The 20,446-nt window shown below is 44.2% G+C and overlaps 1 protein-coding gene across 2 annotated transcripts in view; it reads left to right on the top strand.

The window, feature by feature from the left end:
* The first annotated feature begins 1,946 nt into the window (after window positions 1–1,946).
* Window positions 1,947–20,446, top strand: part of LOC117701826 (interferon-induced, double-stranded RNA-activated protein kinase-like) — a 29,199-nt gene continuing 10,699 nt past the window's right edge. The window contains exons 1-11 of one of the 2 annotated variants that reach the window (XM_076706299.1): window positions 1,947–2,274; window positions 6,431–6,562; window positions 7,916–8,036; window positions 10,715–10,842; window positions 12,999–13,122; window positions 13,491–13,567; window positions 13,937–13,985; window positions 14,904–14,938; window positions 16,096–16,146; window positions 18,694–18,816; window positions 19,726–19,845. In XM_076706299.1, the coding sequence (XP_076562414.1) occupies window positions 6,447–6,562; window positions 7,916–8,036; window positions 10,715–10,842; window positions 12,999–13,122; window positions 13,491–13,567; window positions 13,937–13,985; window positions 14,904–14,938; window positions 16,096–16,146; window positions 18,694–18,816; window positions 19,726–19,845 (944 nt within the window). In that variant the 5' untranslated portion in view covers window positions 1,947–2,274; window positions 6,431–6,446. The remainder of the gene's footprint in view (window positions 2,275–6,430; window positions 6,563–7,915; window positions 8,037–10,714; window positions 10,843–12,998; window positions 13,123–13,490; window positions 13,568–13,936; window positions 13,986–14,903; window positions 14,939–16,095; window positions 16,147–18,693; window positions 18,817–19,725; window positions 19,846–20,446) is intronic. The other variant, XM_034493247.2, reaches the window with a different exon arrangement.

Genomic DNA, 20,446 nt, shown 5'->3' with positions numbered 1-20,446 from the left:
TGGTGGCCCTGTGGATAGCCCTGGTCTTGTATTTTTATGCTAATTTCACTTTCCTGGGAGAGGCTGCAGATGAGGAGTGAATTGGTACACAAGTGACTTCTTGTCAACCTTCTGCCCACCCTAATTTGTAAAATAAAGGCTAGAGCAGGTGATTGGGCAGTAGAAGTGGAGGTGGAGAGGAAAGGGTTTGGGAGAGAGAGGAAGTGGTGGGAGGACAATGGAGGAGATGAAGGAGAGGTGATGGGAGTGGCCTGGAAAAACCACAAGTTATGAGGGGTCTCATAGTTGGGAAATAGAGTAGTGTAGTGGTAAGTCTGCCCAATCTAGGCGTGCAGTTTGTATTCATAATTATTGAGTTGTGTTTTCTTTGACCAGTCCTATTTGGGTTGGAGATTTACCTCAAGTTGGTAGTGTTTGTTTCCCATGGTTCCCTCCCCAACACTACAGTGGCCAGGCATTATGGTACAGATCTTGGAGGTGAAGATGGGAAAACTGGAAGTTCATGGTCACTCTTAGCGACATTACACATTTGAAGCCAGCCTATACTACACGCCAATCTCAAAACAAAACACCCACCAACTCATGTTGATGAGAATATTGGGAGTAGATGAATGCATTAACTTGTTCACTCCCTCCCTAACCATAGCCTCCAGAAAGATCCAAAGGTGCCTTTTCCAGTGGCTAACACTTCAGCCGGATGTCCCGAGACCCTGAAGAGATGACGGTGATAATGGGATCCCTGGAAATGCCAAGAGTAAACCATCTAGAATGGAATAGGTGGGGTGAGCAGACTGCTATCCGTTGTGAATGTTCAGGAATGTCTGCAGAGATCTCGCTGTCAGCTTCTCCCTCGGTAGTCAAGTGCTCGTTTAAGGAGCTATGGTGGAGAGCGGGAGTTTATCAAGGCTGACCTGGTCTCTGGGGCTTCACATTAGATACCTCAAATTACACCCAGGACCCGTGCTACAAGAAAAGCCTAGACTTAGGCTGCTGTTCTCCTACCTTACAGGAAAGGAAGAACGGTGTGGGCACGGGCAATGTTGCCTGTGTATTTGGGGGTCTGTCTTGGGACTTTTCCATCTCTTGCCAGCTGAGATGTTGGGAGTACAGTTTCCTGGTTCTAATTCTAGCTCCTGAGTTCTCCTCATAGGGATGGAGCTTAGCTCAGAGTGCAGGCATGGAGATGTAGCACTGGGCAGTGTGCCTCAAGCTAAACACTCAAGTCCTGTGCCAGCAAGTTTGATTCTGGGAGTGTGTAACAGTCTTACCGAAAGGTAGGGTTCCTTTTCTTTTTTTAACATTTTATTTATTTATTTATTTATTTATTTATTTCTGTATATGAGTTCACTGTAGCTGTCTGTCTTCAGATACACCAGAAGAGGGCATCGGGGATCTCATTACAGATGGTTGTGGGCCACCATGTGGTTGCTGGGAATTGAACTCAGGACCTCTGGAAGAGCAGTCAGTGCTCTTAACAACCAATGGAGCCATCTCTCCAGCCCAGGCAGGATTCCTTATTAACCAGGGACTTGTCTTGTGATAAAATATTTCTTGTGGCTCTTCTGGGATCAGGTAGATCTTAACAGGGGATGGTATGCAACAAGGGGCTAGCAGGTGCCTGCTAAGGCTGGACACATTGAAGAGAGACTGCTTTTCAACAACCCTCTGGCCAATTTTGTCCTTGACACGGGAGTGTGAAAAGGGAAGGAGACTAATGTTTACAAACCTAGACTTCAATTGTCACAGACATAGCCTGGCAGTACCCTCTTGAGTTACTCAATATCTCACTGTACATTGGAATTCGGTAGCATCCCTGTGCCCAGTTGCATCTTGTTTTGAAAAGTAGATTGTGATCATTGATCCGGGAGCTTATAAAGCACCGCGAGCAGACTTGGGTTTCTCCTTCCTCTTCCAGCAGAGCTTTCCCAGCATGGGAACCAGGAAAAGCCCGGAAACCTGGAGAAGCTGTCGGTTACTGTAGTTGCTCTGGAAAGCAGAGGCGGGCCGGACCTTGGCTCCCGCGCCCTGGTACGGAGGAGACACGCCCACCTGACTTCTCGCGTCCGCGAGCCCTGTGCGGGAGGGGCGGAGTGCAGTGCGGGAAGGCGGAGTCCGCAGGGGAAACGAAACACAACCGGCCTGGCCTGGACTTGTACCGACAGTAGCGGCGACAGTGATCGGAGGGCGACAAGATTTCAGAGCCAGGACCTGAAATTCGAAGCACAATTCGAATCCTGCGCCAGGGCGCGGGCCACTGTCCGGATCCAGAACTCGGTAAGATCTGAGGGCTATTTTCCCATTCCTGGACAGCAGTTGCAGGAAAAGGGACCCAGAAGGAAAATGAAAAGCCTGATGACTTGAAACTTTGGAGGGAAATCTAGAAGCTTGAATGACCCAGGGACTGAATTCTGGGCCAAGACTTTGTGCTGCACAGTTATAGCATTCCAATTAGCGGTCCTCTGTGACAACCGGGTCCTGTGCCATCCTCCACCTTATTCTTCTCCATGCACTCGAGTTTCCCTCAAGTATGAACCCGAGGCTTGCTTTCCTGTTCTGACCTCCCTCACACCAGCCCCTATGGTCAGGCAACTCCCCAGCACCCACTTCTTTCAGACTTACTTGGTGCTTCTGGCCACAGCCAAGTACCCTCCAACTCCTGGGCCTTGGTGCTGCCTGTTTCTACTTCCTGGAAAGCCCTTCCCCCCCAAGTGACTTCCTGGGCCGATCTCTCTTGTCTATTCAATCCTTCTCACAGAGTCAATTATATGAGTAGCCTTCCCGAAGCTAGAAACTCTGCTCTGCCCTTGCAGCCCGCACCTCGCCCCGTATTTTTTTTTTTTCCAATTTTCCAACTGGTGCTTAGTACCTGAATTTGTCCTTTTCCCTCTGCCAGTAAGATCCCAAGAGCGGTTTTCATTGACTCGAATAAGGCAAGCACCTAATCCCTGACATGCATGTTAAATGGATGGTAATTCACAAATAACCTTGAATTCTAGAGAAACGAGATTCCCTGTTGCACCTTAGTATTAACAGTGCCTCGTCTCCTAAAAGCTAAAGATACTCGCCGGGCTAGAGGCCTTAGAATCTTGTGCAGACTGTGCTCATGTTCTCCAGCCCTGTGAACCTGGAGGGGCCCAAACGCTGCAGCTCCCTCGTTTATGTATCACATACTAGTTGAATGTATGTTGTATGGGAAGCAGCTGCTGGAAGGGGCTCAGCCTTGTAGGTCCCTACATTCTTCAGGAAGGAGAGAGACCAGGGTCTTCAGGATATATAGGTCAGACAGACAGGTGGCATTTGTTGGTGCATGGGATGGACTGCTCTTTGTGTGAGCGACTGAGAGCTGGGAGCTGTTTCCTCAGTCCCACCTGTGAATATGGCTGTGAGGTAGAGTGATTGCCCCTGCAGCATCACAGAAGGCCATCCCATCCTGAGAGGTGAATAGAATTGCCCCATAGGCAGAGAGTTCCAACTCCTTGGCACTCATTCACCGATGGACTCACTCATTCATTTGTACCAAGCCCTTATTATAATTCTGGTGCCTTCCTTCCTTTTTCAGTTACAACTGTTATATTTATATTTTAAAGAATTTATTGGGGCTGGAGGGATGGCTCAGCAGTTAAAAGCACTGATTGCTCTTACAGAGGGCCTGAGTTCAATTCCCAGCAACCACATGGTGGCTCACAACCATCTGTAATGGGATACATGCCCTTTTCTGGTGTGTATGAAGAGAGTGACAGTCTACTCATATACATAAAAAAATAAGTCTTTTTTAACAAGGAATTTATTTACATTTTATTAATTATCTTTGTATGTGTGTATGGGTATGTGCATAGGAATGCAATTCCCTTGGAGGCCAGGGAAGATGCCAGATCCCCAGAAGGTAGAATTACAAAAAGGTTTGAGCTGCCTGCCATGGGTGCTGAGAACCAAATTTGGATTCTCTGGAAGAGCAGCTGGCTCTTAACTGCTAGGTCATCTTTCCAGCTGTGCATTTACTTATTTAGTTTTATGTTTTTCAGTGTGTGTGTGTGTGTGTGTGTGTGTGTGTGTGTGTGTGTGTGTGTGTTTGTGTGTATACACATGTGCTTCAGGGAACCTGTCAAGGTCACAGGACAACTTGTGGAAGTTGGTTCTCCTTCTACTATGTATGTCCCAGGGATTGAACTCAGATGGTCAGTCTTTGCAGCAAGCTCCTTTACCTGCTGATCCATCTTGTCAACCCTGGTGCAAACAAACCATCACTATGTAGGTAGAATGTAAAGTCACAGCCTGGAGGTGATCACTGGGAGAGAAGGTAAGTACAGACTAGGAAGAGACTTGAGGGCTGGGCCCCTGGACAATATTTAGATGAAAAGATGAAAAGGAACCAGGGAAGAAGGCAGAGAAAGCACAGCTTGTGAGAACAGGGGAAACCCACAGAACAGGTGTCTCACAGTCCTAGGCTAAGGGGGGTGGGGGGAGTTGAGATGGGAACAAGTGACTGAAATTAAACTATTGGATTTGACGATGAATGAGTCCCGGGACTCTCACAAGAGGAGTCTTGGTGGCTTATAGCGCCTCCAGGATCAGAATGACGCTTTTCAAACAGTGGTCCTCAACGTTCCCCATGCTGCAACCCTTTAACACCCGAATGTTGTGGTGACCTCAATCATATTATCTTGATGCTACTTGATAACTGTAATTTTGTTGTTATGAATTATAATGTAAATATATGATATGTGACCTCTGTGAAAGGGGCCACAACCCACAGGTTGAGAACCACTGCTTTAAAAATCTCACAGTGTGAAGAATCTTGTTTAAAATTTAAAAAGTAAAGCTACATTTCATGTGACATTGAGAATCAAATTTGGGGCGTTGTGTTTGCTACACTAGCCCTCTATCAAAGAAGCTGTCTCCAAACCCACTAAGCCTAATGTCTTAAATTTTCCAATTCATTTTTAAACAGATACATAGAAACAAAATTTCCAGATTAGGCATTAGGGGATGTTTTGATAATAGATATACATTGTATAATGTTAAATCAGGTCTAATATATCTATTCCCAGAAACATTTTCCTTCCTTTCTCCTGGGAAACATTTCACCTCTTTGTTTTGGCCACTGCTGTGTGTTCATTGGAGAAACAGTACTCTAGTTCCTTGCCTATTTTCTAGATAGGTGTGTGTGTGTGTGTGTGTGTGTGTGTGTGTGAATGTACATAGTCATGTGCACTATTAATTTTTTCAAAACCTATTTTTGATGATGGTTCTTAAATCTTTTAACCTTTCTTTTAGCCCACCACTCACCAGAGGTAGTGGAAAAGAAAGAATACAGGGGAAGTGGATCTGTTTAGAAAGGTTCTTTGGAGTAACTTTTGTCTGTTTTGTCTGGAAATTGTCAGTTCTGTTCACAGGTCAGCAGTGGCAGCTCGATCCACTCACAAACATTTCACAGATACACCAGCAGTCCAGTTTGGTAGAGTCAGGATAGCAAATACGAATCAGCAGTGATGGCACTACCTAGCAGAGACAGCCAGGCCTTGGCCTCAGCACGAGTCAGCAGAGGGGATCAGAAGGGACACCAGGAGAAGTTCTCTGCTGTGCCTCTCTCAGGGAAGTGAAGATCACCTACAGGCCCTGTCCATTGAGTTCTAGTTATATCCCTCCAAAGATTACATGTATACATTGTCCAGCAGTCTTGCCTCAGCGTGTGTGTCTGACGTCACTCTGCCTATCAACCTGAGTCCGTGGAAGTGACTAGAAAAATGTAACGCACCATCAGAAGTTTTTTTGGTGTGTTTCTCTCTATGGAGTCCCAACAAATGTAGCTCAACTAAGCATGTAAAGCAGACCAACACGTGTGTGTTTTTAGCAGAGAATCTTATCATGTGTGTCTTTTCACATTTGTTTTAATAAAACATCTTTTTACCTGTGTCCACTTCAGCTAAATGTTCCTTCATGTGTTTGCCCCAACAAAGCACTATCCAACCAACTTTCCAAAGAACCCTTAAGTTTCCACTTCAATCATATGTATACATAATTGTGTGTGTACATGTGTTTATGTGTGTACATGTATATATGGAGTCATGTGTGCATATGTGTGTGTATAATATATGGCATTATATGTATATAGAGCCTTGTTTTGACCAGAAAGGCTGTAATTGTACTCCTGTACTCTTTACACTCCCTCAGGCAGGTGGACAGACTGGAACAACTCACTTCTTGTTGGAAGCCAGGAGTAGAAGAAGGGGCAGGGCCAGGAGTTTTCGAAAGCAGATAGTCTAGGAGGAGAGGAAGAAAGATTTTAACATAAAGTTTTCTCTCAATTCATGCGGGGCTGAGACAAGTCATATAGAGAAGAGCCCCTGTTCCTGTCCCTATGGTGGGTTGGAAATACCAGATCTGATGTCGTCTGTCAGTGTCACACACGTAGGTGCCTCTTACTTTGCAGGTCACTAGGAGCAAAAATGGCCAGTGATACACCAGGTTTCTACATGGACAAACTTAATAAATACCGCCAGAAGAACGGAGTAACCATTACGTATGAAGAACTTAGTACTACAGGACCTCCACACGACAGAAGGTAGGCTGCCATCAGGAGGTCTGGTTAGGACCAGGGAAATGACTCAGGTGGGAGTTCTTACTGTGTAAGTGTGAAGACCTGAGTTGGAATCCCTAGCACCCATATAAAAAGCAGAGTGTGCCTAAGCACATCCCTGTAAGCCCAGCATTGGGTAGGGCAGAGACAGGGGGATGGCTGGAGGTTTCTGGCTACCAGCCTGGCTCTAAGTTCAGTGAGGGAAGATGTCTTAAGGGATTAAGGCAGAGAGTGATAGGCTCACCTGGAATCCTTCTCTGATCTCTGGGTATGCATGGTCAATTCACTCCCCTAGCATGTGCACACACCACATACAATCTACTGAACGAAAACTTAAGCCGGGCGGTGGTGGCGCACGCCTTTAATCCTAGCACTTGGAAGGCAGAGGCAGGCGGATTTCTGAGTTTGAGGCCAGCCTGGTCTACAGAGTGAGTTCCAGGACAGCCAGGGCTACACAGAGAAACCCTGTCTCAAACAACAACAACAACAACAACAACAACAACAAAAACTTAAAAGGATGGAAGGAACACATGATCCAGGAAATGGAGGCATAGCTCAGGAATAGAGCATGTGCTTAGAATACACACATCCCGAGTTCAATTCCAGCTACCTAGTAAAACAAGGAGACATTAAACAGCCAGTCCCTCTAAGTGTAAAGTAGAAGAGACAGCCCTGGTACAATTCGGATGTTGGTACTTCAGCTCCATAGCAAAGCTGCCAGAGTCCTGTGAGAGTTCTTTCGACAGAGCCTGGTAACCTCAGAAGCCTGGAGAAGAGAGATGGAGGCCAGAACAATGACTTAGTGAGTAGTCAAGCCTAGGGACCTGAGTTTTTTTCTGGAACCCACATGGTGGAAGGAGGGACTAGATTTCTAAAAGGTGTCCTCTAACTTCCAACAAACATGTCCTATCATGAGTATACAGGCAAACCATGCAACATATACGCCAACCCACCCCACACCAAATACACACATACATACATACATACGTGCAATAAACTAAGCATGCAGCTCATGCTTATAATTCTAGCACTTAGGCAGCTGAGGCAGGAAGATTGTTGTGAGGTCGAGGCCAGCCTAGGTTGTATAGTAAGACACTGTATCTAAATAAGTAAATAAATAATAAGAAGAGTAAAGAAAAGAACAAAAGGAAGAAAAAAAAAAGTACATACTTCTCCCTGCCCTAAGAAGGTATTGTTATTGAGGGTAGGTGCTTAAAGTCTGTAGTGAGCATGGGAATCTCGAATGGTACTTGTGGGGTGGTGGTAACTGCCAGGAGTGCTTGTCCTTAGCTAAATCACAGCTGTGTAATGTGTTGCAAATACTGTCTTTTTAACCAGGTTTACATTTCAAGTTATAATAGACGAGAAGAAATTTCCAGAAGCTGAAGGTAAATCAAAGCAGGAAGCAAAAAATGCAGCTGCCAAATTAGCTGTCGATATACTTACTAACGAAAACAAGGTGAGTGCCTTTTCCCTTCAGTTAAAGGGAATCTGTGTGTGTGTGTGTGTGTGTGTGTGTGTGTGTGTGTGTGTGTGTGTGTGTGTGTATTTTCTCTCAGGGAGAAATTACACACGTCACTGTATGACCATTCATTCAAAGCTTTACTTTTTTTTTTTTTTTTTTTCCTATCTCCATTTCTCTTGAGTGAGAAATACACCAGGAAATGTGTTGACAAAGCTGGGTACTTCTGAGCACCAACTTACATGCTCTGAAGCATGAGGAAAGATGAAACTGTTCTGTAGGAGATGGGCTGGACTGGCAAGGGCTAGGAAGTAAACAAAACAGAGAAAGTCATGCAAGACCTGGTAGGGAGAATGAGTCTCCTTGAGGGAGATTACAGAGAGCCAACGTAGGAGACATGACATCCCCGAAGATGCAAACAGGGAAATGGCACATACACCAACAGCAGCAAAACAGATCCGTTTGGTCTCTGGGGGAGGTGGGAGAGGTGTACAGTTCTGTGTGCTTAGCATGCACAAGACCCTGGGTACAATTTTCTAACATCGAATAAACAAACTATCTGAAGATATTTGAGCAGAAATTTTTTACAAAGTAAAGGCATGATAGTAGATTAGATTAACTTCATCAATAGAGGAAAATGCAGAAGTACCAGAGCAACACTGATTGGAGGGAAGATGGGGGCGGGGGGGGGGGACTTTTATAAACATGGAGGCAGATGATAAAATGTTTATGTTTTCTACGACAATGTCAAAACCAGGAGGCTGGAGCAGTGGCTGCAAAATGAGACCTAAAGCGATTCGTGCATGAGATGAGAAAGTTTTACCTTCTGACGTACTCACAGATACTCTTACTCGAAAGGCCATTCTTATAATCAGTTCAAAAGTAGCTGAGCGAAACCACGAATTCTCCTATTAGTAAGCTAAAAAAGGTTAAATAGATAAGGTACCTTTCCTCTTTCAAAGTTGAAGAAAGACAATAATAACAATGATGGAAATGTGTGTAAAAGAAAACAAATAATAATAAAAGTCAATGAAGCAAATTACCAAACCTAGCTCTTTGGTAAGATTAATGAAGGAGAAACTTTGGACCAACCCTGATCTGATGGAAACAGTGAAGGCTGAGGTCGTGATAATGCTGCTTCTGCAGGCATCTTTTCCATCAAGCTGTGAACCGTCACGGAGCATTCCTTCTGGGCTCAGCATGCTCGAAAGTGTTAAAATATTTTTTTCGTGGAAGAAGAAGGAGGATGTGTAGTTAGAACGGGCTCAGATGTCCACATCATATACTCTTCTTACTGAGGACTATAGTTAGGTTCCCAGCATGTTGGGGGCTCTCACCAAGCACGTGTAACTAGCTCCAAGGGATCCCAACGCTCTTCCAGCCTCCTCAGGTACCCCATGCTTGCATGCAGGCACACGCATATACATACATTTTAAAATAAATAAAAGGTAATAAAATAAAACTTTAGCCCAGTTTGTTCTCTTTTGGTAAGGCAGTTTGGCCTCAAGCTCTCTGTGTAGCTCAGGATGGCTTCAGGTTGTGTAGCTCAGGTTGGCCCCAGGCTTTCTGTGTAGCTTGGGCTGGCCTCAGGTTCACTGTGTGACTGAAGCTGGCCTTGATTATTTTGCCGACTCCCAAGGGCTGGGATAACAGATTGTGCACCTGGCTTTTCTTTTTGTTTTTTGTTTTGTTTTTTGTTTTTTGTTTTTTGTTTTTTGTTTTTTGTTTTTTGTTTTTGTTTTTGTTTTTGTTTTTGTTTTTCGAGACAGGGTTTCTCTGTATAGCCCTGGCTGTCATGGAACTCACTCTGTAGACCAGGCTAGCCTCAAACTCAGAAATCCACCTGCCTCTGCCTCCTAAGTGCTGGGATTAAAGGTGTGCGCCACCACTGCACAGCCTGCACCTGGCTTTTCTTAATGAAGTTTTAAAAGGAAACTGAGTGACTTAACAAATTGCATATTTATAAATGGCTTGGGAAGTATATTTTAAGTGTCCATGTCATTCCAAAAAAAAAAGGAAGAAAAAAAAGAAAAGAAAAAAGGAAGAGGAGAAGGAGGAGGAAGAGGAAGAGGAGGAGGAGGAAGAGGAGGAGGAAGAGGACAAGAAGAGGAGGAGGAGAAAGAGGAGGAGGAGGAAGAGAAAGAGGAGGAGGAGGAGGAGGAGGAAGAGGAGGAGGAGGAAGAGAAAGAGGAGGAAGAGGAGGAGGAGAAGAAGAAGAAGACAAAGAAGAAGAAAACAAAGAAGAAGAAGAAGACAAAGAAGAAGAAGAAAACAAAGAAGAAGAAGAAGACAAAGAAGAAGAAGAAAACAAAGAAGAAGAAGAAGAAGAAGAAGAAGAAGAAGAAGAAGAAGAAGAAGAAGAAGAAGAAGAAGAAGAAGAAGGGCGTGTCAGGTGGTATATATGACAGCTATCTGAATTCGGCCATTGTGCGGCATATGCATACTTCAAAACCATGTTATATACCAAAATGCATGTATTTTTAATATTCCACATAGGATTTTTTAATTAAAAATTTATTTTTGCAGATTTTTTTAACTAATAGACACATAGTTAACTTTTAATAAGAACCTATAACTGGGAAATCCATAACATGTAAAGTTGTCTTTTATGTTACTTAGTTAGTAATTTCCTGCGATAATTCATGATTTGTATTAAGCACTTCTTTTCTTTGTAGGTAAACAGTCACGCGGACGCCTCTGAGCAAGCCTCGTTCGTTGGGAACTACATCGGCCTTGTTAACAGTTTTGCCCAGAAGGAAAAGCTGCCTGTAAATTACGAACAGTGTGACTCCAGCTCTCAAAGGTGAGACATCTATTGTTTCACTGTATGTGAGCAACGATACTGAGGCATTTCGTATGCAGTTTTCCAGAAATATTTGCCTCCTTTTTATACATCCATTACGGAGATTTATAAACATCTCTTTAATTAAAATTCCCAACTCCTGGGTTAAGAGAATGTGGTTCCTCTTTCCATCTCCCTGCCGGGGAGTGTGAACTCCGCTCAGGCAGAAGAGACAGGAGGACGCTAGGCTACATTCCATCTTCTCTGCCATCGTGATGCTGGGGTGGCAGAACACAGCCGAAGATGGGGGCCCCAGCTTAAGTGAGATATGGCACAGGCTGAGACTAAGGCTGAGGCTGAGACAGCAGGGATTCTCAAACTCCCTGGCGTCCAGTGGCTGCTTAGCTCAGGGGGAGTGTCTACATCCGGAGGGCAAAGGGTTCTTCTGTGGGACACTTAGGCTACCAGGCTCTGTATGAGGAAGCCCCCCGCCCCCACCAGTTCTTGGTGAGAGAGACAGTCCTTGCTTGTCTGTGCTGATAATTCATTGTTCATCGTGGAAAATGGGTGCATACGACTTACTCAGGGTGAACCAGAGATTATTAAATACCTTTTACAGGAAGGAATATTCAGGAAGGGAAGCTTATTGGCTAAACCCTCGGGGCCGGCCCATCTAGATACCTCATTAGCATGGAGAACTCTATGATCTGTGCTATGGAACAAGCGATCTTAATCTTCATGTGGGGTATCTTGGTCATGAGTTCAAGGACAGGAATGGAGTTGGGAGTAGATGAAATGCCTACCATTCTACAGGTGTTTCTCGACCTTCCCAGTTTTTGTCTGGTGACACAGTTCTGCTTGCCCCACAGGAGAGCTGGCTCAGCTGTTAAAAACACTGCTCATCCAAAAAGACCCGGGTTCAGTTCCCAGCACCTACATGAGAGCTCACAACTGTCTGTAACTCTTAAGAGCTGATGCTTTCACACAGAAATGAATGCTGGCAAAACACCAATGCACATAAAATTAAAAATAAATTTGAAAATAAAAAAAAATTCCTGAGGCTGTGGGGCCTATTGCAATTCAATTTGGCTGGTTTACTTTCTGAAATTTCATTACCTTTGGTCAACCAGATGGTGAGCTTGGTATAGAAAGCTATTTTGAGAGGAAGACCACTTTCACAAACCTAGAAGTAGGGCATACTACACTAATCGTTCTATTTGATTATTGACTGTTAATCTTTTACTATGCGTAGGTTATGAGGTAAACTTTATCATAGGAATGTATAAGAAGCACAGTGTGTATTTCTAGGGTCTAGGGTTTGATATAATCCATGGTTCAGTCATCCACCAACCTCCTGTCGATAAAGAGGGGGACTGCTGTGTTTTTTTAGGTGCATTTGAACAATGAGTCGGCTAAACTCTTTTTAAAGAGTTCAGGATGAGGGATGCAGAGTTCTTCCCTTGCCTGAGGCCACGGCAGCTGTAACTGTGAGAACCTTTCTGTCCGTACACGGAATGACTCTATCAGTTTCAGTTAGAGAGCTGCTTGTCTGGGTGTCTGCACTTCACACTTGAAGAGATAGACGGATAGTATGGATCAGCAGGAGCTGTCTTAGTCCTGCTGTGTGACTGGAGCAGCTTATGAGGGATCTGCTGTGTGAGCAAGGGTTAGAGCCTGGTGGTCCTTGCTTGTTGTCAGGGAGCTGTCTTCCCCAAAGGCCACAGTACTGTGCCCTCAAGGCTTGTCCCCGTGATCCCCGTTCTACCAACTGGTTTTCTTTCCTATTTGAGCAGCTCTGGAAAAAGTGCTGGGTCTCTCCCTCTCCTCTTCCCTCTGCATCCTCTACTCGGGATGGAAAAGATTTCATTTGTTTGTTTGTTTGTTTTTAAATCATCGCTTGGAGTTTTGCTGTCAGATCTTTCAATGAAACAAGAAAGACTTAGACATTACCTGGGAAATGTAGACAAGAGTACAAGCTACTCCTGGTTATTTACATAGATTGGTGGCCATTTTTGTGAGGATTAAATTATATGAGGTAGGAAATATAAATCTAGGTAAAAAAATTTTTTAGTCTGATTTTAAGGCCTTTATTTGTCTGTAGGGGCCTTTTCTTTTCAAATTGTACATTAGATTGACACTATTTTTGATATGTGAGTGAATAGTCTCGTTTTTCCTAGATTTTTTTATAAATGCAAAATTGGGCAGACTGTGTATGGCACTGGGTCAGGCACCACCAAACAGGAGGCTAAGCAGTTGGCTGCCAAAGAAGCCTATCAGAAGCTGTCAGAGAAAAGCTCAATGGTATGTACTGTCAATTAGATTTAATTTGTACAATTATGATTCCCTTGGAAACTGACCTCAGGTTAATTTGTTTGCATACTGTGGGCATTTGCCTATGGCATAGTGAATGTTTCCTCTATTCTGTGCACCAACAATGACCCATGCACCATGGCGCCCTGAGGGCCTGCGGCATAAAACTTCTATGGCAACTCAGGATTGCTTTTAAAACTTAGCCCAAACATCCATGAAAAATGTGTTAATTTAGTGATTGTGATTGTGGACTTGGTGGCCATGGGGAGAGTATGTGAAGTAGTATGTACCTAGTGACGGACTGCCTGAGAGGTCAGGTAGCTCCCTGTGAACATGCTAAGGGCTGTCCCTTCTTTCAGAAATTTGTCAGAGCATCCTCTAGCGCTGCCCTGTCGTCATCCAGTGATGCTTCCAGCTGCTGGTCTATAAGTAACTGGTGAGCTTGAGTAGCAAAGGTGTTGAGGGGCTGAGGGGGCTGGGGAGCTGAGGGGCTGAGGGGCTGAGCGGCTGAGGGGCTGAGGGGCTGGGGGGCTGAGGGGCTGAGGGGCTGGGGAGCTGGGGGGGCTGGGGGGCTGAGGGGCTGAGGGGCTGAGGGGCTGGGGGGCTGAGGGGCTGAGGGGCTGAGGGGCTGAGGGGCTGGGGGGCTGAGGGGCTGAGGGGCTGAGGGGCTGGGGGCTGAGGGGCTGGGGGCTGAGGGGCTGGGGGGCTGAGGGGCTGCGGGGCTGAGGGGCTGAGGGGCTGAGGGGCTGAGGGCTATCACCTCCCTCCCCACACTGAATTCATTAAAGTTACTCTTTTCTTCTAGTGCTTCTCAGTCTGCACCTGGACGTGTTTTATCAGGAAACACATCTATGGTATGGTACCAGCCATGAAGTTTTTGATTTTATTTTTTTTCTCCTCACTTAAGTATGATCTTCATTATCCATAAGTTTTACATTTTAACTCCATGTGTCCTTACTAAATTATGGTGTTAACAGTCATCAACCCTTTCTATTCTCTTTATTAACTTTCTTCATATTAATTTCTATTCTTCAAGTGCAAAATTCTTCACCATTCTCCCCATCCTTTCCCACCCACTTTGTAATCTGTCTTTCCTCCCTTCCTTCTCTCCTTCCTTGCTTTCCTTCCCTCTCTCCTCTCCCTTCCTCTCTCCCTCTCTCCCTCCTCCTTCTTCTCTTCCTCTCTTCCTCTCCCCCATCCTTCCCTCCCCCTGTTCCCCTCCCTCCTATCCTTTCCTGTGCTAGGATTCAAATTCCAGCTTCAGGTATTCTAGCCAAGCTCTGCCACTGAGATCTCTCCCAGCTCTTACCCTTGTCCTTTTACCGTCTCTTTATCTTCTTCTTTTTCCAACTGAATAATATTTGGTGTAGTTCCACTCCTACTTAGAATCAGAACTAGACTTAAAAATCAGGCAATTTGTTATAAAAATCCATCTATTTACTATGGACTACAAATCTGTAAGAAAAAGACAATGGACTCAGTAAAATAGATATGGTCTGCAGGGATTTGCTACACCTAAGTGGGCAGCAAACGGAAAAAGATGCTTTATTGCTCAGGGATGAGGACAATGTGAGTCAGAACAGCCATTTGATCGCCACAGCTGGTGGGCAGTACGCAAGTCTTGCAGGAAGTGTGGCTAGGAGACTCGGAACTAGCCGCCATGGAGGAAGCCGGTGACCCTACAGCTTAGGGAACCTGGTCACAGGGCTAGCTCCCACGCTAAGACGATTGCTCTCCTCATCTGAAACAGCTTTCTTTTTCTTTTTTTGCAGAATGGTCTCAGTGAAAATAAAAGGGATTCAGGAATGTGAGTATCATTGTGCACTGAACATATTTCGGACGAGGAATCTCTTTCAGACCCCGTCTATCAGATTCACCTGTTGTCTGTGGTATTAACAGAACATTATACATATGTATTTGAATGATAGTTCAGAAGCAGTGGAAAGCTTGAAACTTATAAACCATTTAGCAGGAGAGAAACACAGAAACACACACACACACACACTCATACACTCACACACTACTATAGATACAAAGCCCTATGATGATGTAGCAGGAGACAGACGTTTAGAGTGTTATTTTAAACAACACTATTGAAGATCTGAAGTTGGAAGTGTTTTTAAGAGAAGTGTTGTGTTTTTTTGTTTTTTGTTTTTTTGTTTTGTTTTTGGCAGATGGATGGGGTATAGATATGTAATAACTTGTTTTTTGAAGAACAAATTTCATATAAATCATTAGGAATTGGTTTCTTTCACTGAAGAATAACACATCGTCAGAACTGAAGGCGAGGTGATAGCAGGACCCACAAGAAGCCACCTATGTTTCCTGAACACTACATATACAACTCCTGAGGTAGATGGGTGCAGAGACAGGAACTTGCCACATGATCCAGCCCACAGCTCTGGTCCCTGTGGCAAGGAAGCGGGGAGACGAGAATTTGTGAGAGAGAATGGGAAGGAAGGGTAGACATGACTGTGAGAAGACAGCGGCCGGGTGAGGAGAGGAGGAGAGGAGGAAGACTCCAGTTGCTCCATCAGTCAAGACTACTGGCCGGAAGAAGTTCAGCAGGGTGAAGGCTTGAGGATGAAGAGGCAGGGTGGCAGCATGGCCTTGTGTGGCTAATTTCAGATGATGTTTGAACATCTCACTGCAGATGGCTCCCCATCAGAGAGGCATAAGGGCCAGAGGGAAGGAACCAGGAGACCAACGTCCTAAGGACGTTCTGAGTCTGAAGGAAAAGGAGGTGATAGCATGCCAGTGGCAAAGAGTGAGACACAGGAAAGGACAGAAGAGACTCAAAATGAAGTGTTTTTCTGAAGAAGCTGAGCACTCCCTTCCTGTCCCTCTGATGACTGATGCAAAATAGAAGATGGCCAGTGCGTGGCACAGAGCCTGCTCTAAGGTTCTATAAAGTTCTATAGGTTACCATTTTGTCTGAGTTTTCCATTTTTGTTTCAATTTTAGAAAAGTGTCAACTAATGATGTGCTAAGAAATAAATATACCTTGGACGCCAGGTAAGCAGAGTCTAATGGTAATCGGGCCCGTGAAACAGTTGCTTAGGGTCAAGTTATAAGTTGTATTTCCACCCAAGTAATTAACAGCTGTGGCCTAGTGAGGCCCGTGGAGGGTTATGGTCTCTCGGAGACGTAAGGTTTAGGAATGCAAGTGGAACGTTATCAGATGCAGATCTCTGTGGTGTTAGCATAGTTTCTGATAGCCACAGATGCTATTAAAATTGAAAGCAAGTAGCACTTTATGTCAGTGATTTAGAAGAAAAAATAGAGAAAAGAAGGGATAGGGAGGATGAAAGGTGTGGAGGGAGGAGAGAAATGCCTGTGGGGATGGAAACAAGTCTGCTTGGGCCTGTTTTCTAGCTTTGCACAAGATTTCTTTTTGGAAAAAAAAGGAAATGATAGTTCAGTTAAAAATTAAATACTTGCCGGGCGGTGGTGGCGCACACCTTTAATCCCAGCACTTGGGAGGCAGAGGCAGGCGGATTTCTGAGTTCGAGGCCAGCCTGGTCTACAGAGTGAGTTCCAGGACAGCCAGGGCTACACAGAAAAACCCTGTCTCGAAAAACCAAAAATAAATAAATAAATAAATACCTAAGAGGAAGGAAGCCTGTTTGAAGCAGCAGAACATTGTATACAAATTCTGAATACTTACTGAGCGCCTAGTACTTACCTGCAACTGCTGTGGGCATGAGGCTTAGGGTGAGAACAAATAGAATGAAAAGTTTTGAGATGGCCACTGGCATTAAGGAAATACTTATATTTAAACACATCTATATTTAGAGGCTGGGGAGATGGCTTAGCTGTGCAAACATGAGGGGCCTACGTTTGAATCCCAAGTGCCCCTATGAATAGACAGGTGTAGCAGCACATGCATCTATAACTCCAACGGTAGCCGGGGTGGAGGGTATGTGGAGACAGGTAGATCCATGGCCGGCATAACCAGGCAGTGAGCTACAAGTTCAATGAACGATCCAGCCTCAAAAAGTAAAGTGCATCACAGCCAGACATCAGACTGAGTACAGGGACCCCAATGGAGGAGTTAGGGTAAGGACTGAAGGAGCTGAAGGGGCCTTATCTGGCATCAATGGGAGAGGAGGCCCTTGGTCCTGTGAAGGCTTGATGCCCCAGTGTAGGGGAATACTAGGGAGGTAAGGCGGGGGGTGGGTGGGAGGGTGGGGGAACACCCTCATAGAAGCAGGGAGACGGGGGATGGGATAGGGATTATTAAATTTACATAAATAAAATTTATGTACATTTGAAATGTACATAAATAAAATATCCAATTTTAAAAAGTATACAAAAAAAACTTGTAACAGAAAAAAAAAAGTAAAGTGCAAGGTGGGTGTGGTGGTGCATACCTTCAATCCCAGCACTCAGGAGGCAGAGACGGGCAGATCTCTGAGTTCAAGGCCAGCCTGAGCTACAGAGAAAGTTCCAGGACAGCCAGAACTACACATAAAATCCTAGTCTCAAAAACAAAAACAAAATAAAATTAAAAAGGTGGAGAGTAACTTAGGAAGACCTCTGTCATCAATCTCTGATTTACACACATGCACGGACACACACACACCATACTCACACATACATGCACACACCATACATGAACACACATGCACACACACAACCCACACACACACTTACACACACATACACACACATATATACACACACGCACACACATACATACATGTGTATCTGTAGTTACATAATCTGTATTCACATATTTACATGACACAGATACACTGTAATTACAGAATATGGCCAGAGTTAAAGAAGAACAGTATGGTAAGAAATGGAATGAAAGCCCTAAGGTCACCTTCCTGTGGAGAAAGCGTGTGCTTGAAGTGTAACAAAAAGATAACAGTGTGGCAGGATGAAGATGGAGAAAGAACTGGGGACGTGCTACGTGGCACTTTATGGGGTATTTAAGGGTTTCCTGGGTTTTGCTAAATGCAAAAGTGAGGTTTGTAGAAGGTTTAGGGGAGAGGGAGACGTTATCAGACTAAGTTTTCACAGCTAAAGTAGGGCAGGAGAAGTTGGGTATCAGTCGGCAAGCCACCACTGCAGGAGCCTGATGGCTGAGCTGGAGTAAAGATGCTAGAAACGAAGAAAGATGGTCGGCAGATGGCAGTGCTGTGGGCTAGAAGAATTAGCAGGGCTTAAGAATAGAATGCAGAAGAAATGGAGGGAAAGAAACAGGTCGTTACAGGTAACCTTGGGCTTCTGCTTTCTCTGTGATATTTGTGGCACACAACTTAGTGATTCTTTTTAACTTTAATACTTGTTGGGGGTGGGGAGGGGTTCATTTCTTCTTTGTAGCCACTGGAGAAGGATGCTTCAGCATGCATAATGTACAGCCAGAGGAGTGATCTCTTATATTGAATTCTCTATTTAATAAGGGAAGCCAAGAGAAGGAGGAAGAGGAAGGTGTTTTTTTTGTGACTCGGGAGTTCTACCAGATTTTATTAAAAACAAGAAGGGAAGAATCATTTTCAGTTCACATGAGACACTAAACCTCAGAGTAACAGCGATATCAATCTAACCTAGGTTGAACAGTGATTTTGAAGACATAGAGGAAATTGGCTCAGGTGGATTTGGCCAAGTGTTCAAAGCAAAACACAGAATCGATGGAAAGATGTACGCTATTAAGCGTGTTAAATATAACTCCAAGTAAGTACCTGTCTTCTTCTTTTTCTTTTTTTTTAACACAGTGTGTTGAACGCCCAACCCTTGTCTTTATGTCTCTGTCCTTCACTGCTTGGTGATTTCTTTCTGGTCCTCCTTAATTTTTTTTCCCCTGACTACAGGAGTTTCGCTTATCCTGAAATGACTTTATTTATTTAGTGGGTATTTATTTCAGTTTAAAAATATGATTGTATCATTTTGAGACAGTGCTGAATCTGAAGTTGTTGACTTATTTTGTAGAAGGTGGTTTCCTCAGTTTTCTCTGTTTCAAGGCTCCTTCCTCTCTAATGTCTCAAGCTTGTATCACATTGACATAAAACCAGCCACAGGCTAATTTCCAGAAAATAGCAGTGTCCTTGCCCTTGCGCCCGATCCTTGTAAAGCTTTCATCGTACTGAGTCTTGGTTTCTTTGCATAAACTAGTCCCTCGATTTATCTTTGTCACACATTGAGAGTTCTAAGTTAGGTTCTGCTTGCTGTTTGGGCTGGCTATCCTTGCTGTCCAAATGGGACTCCTTTGTGAATTCCAAAGATTTTAACACATCTTCTAAACAGAATATCAGCTATGATGTAGCTATTGAAAACTGTTACAGTCAAAAGAAGATACAAATGATGTCTACCATTTGAATGTCTATAATTTAAGCCACTGTCTTTTTCTTTTACATTGTGAATGAGAATGGCTATGGTTTCGGATATGTTATTTTCTGTGCATTCAGTTTTCTTCCCTTTTGAGTTCTGACTTTCATGCTAAAACCTGGCACAGGAACCACAGTGATTACATAGAGAGGAGCCTGGGCGGTTGCTTCCCATAAGGTGTTCTGTAGCCATCAGGGGTATGTAACAGCTCATTTGTTTTCCGGGGTTTTTTTTTTTTTTTTTTTTTTTTTTTAATAGGAAGGTGGAACGCGAAGTAAAAGCATTGGCAGAACTCAATCACGTCAACATTGTTCAATACCGTATTTGTTGGGAGGGAGAGGACTATGACCCCGAGCAGAGCATGAGTGATTCAAGTCGGTAAGAAGAAACTCTCAAGGCTGCGATGGGACGGAAGGCACTGGGTGTTTATTGTGTGGGGGACACTAGAAGAGGCTGTTGCTCATCACAGTTAATGATCACAACAGCCTTCAAAAGACACTGTGGTCTCATGTTCTACAGACAAGGAGACAATCAATAATCTTTCCCTGTTTCTCTCCATTTTCCAAACTTGCTTTTAGTTTCTTTGCTTTAGACTCACTATATACCCCAGGCTGGCCTCAGGGAGGCCTCCTGCCTCAACTTCTCAAGTACTAGGAATCACAGGCACATTCCGGTATGCCGAGCTCAAACTTACCTTAAAGGTATTTTTAATGGGATGGAGAGATGGATCAGTAGTCGAGAGCCTAGATGGCTTTTGCAAGTATGTTAGGTGGCTCACAACCACCTGTCATTCTGATTCTAGGGTATCTTTTGACTGCTATGGGTACCAACATTCATGTACACATACTCTCACAGAGACAAAGACATATCATTTGAAAATAAATTATTTTTTAAAATACTTTAAAATTTTCCTTAGCTCTTTTTAAGATCTCATGTTCTGCATTCCTGACCTCCTTGTTTTTCATATAGCTAGTGCTAC

This window comes from Arvicanthis niloticus, unplaced genomic scaffold (assembly GCF_011762505.2).
Source record: "Arvicanthis niloticus isolate mArvNil1 unplaced genomic scaffold, mArvNil1.pat.X pat_scaffold_261_arrow_ctg1, whole genome shotgun sequence".
Taxonomy (NCBI): domain Eukaryota; kingdom Metazoa; phylum Chordata; class Mammalia; order Rodentia; family Muridae; genus Arvicanthis; species Arvicanthis niloticus.
Note: the sequence above shows the minus strand (reverse complement) of the source record. Positions and strands in the feature narration are given on the sequence as shown.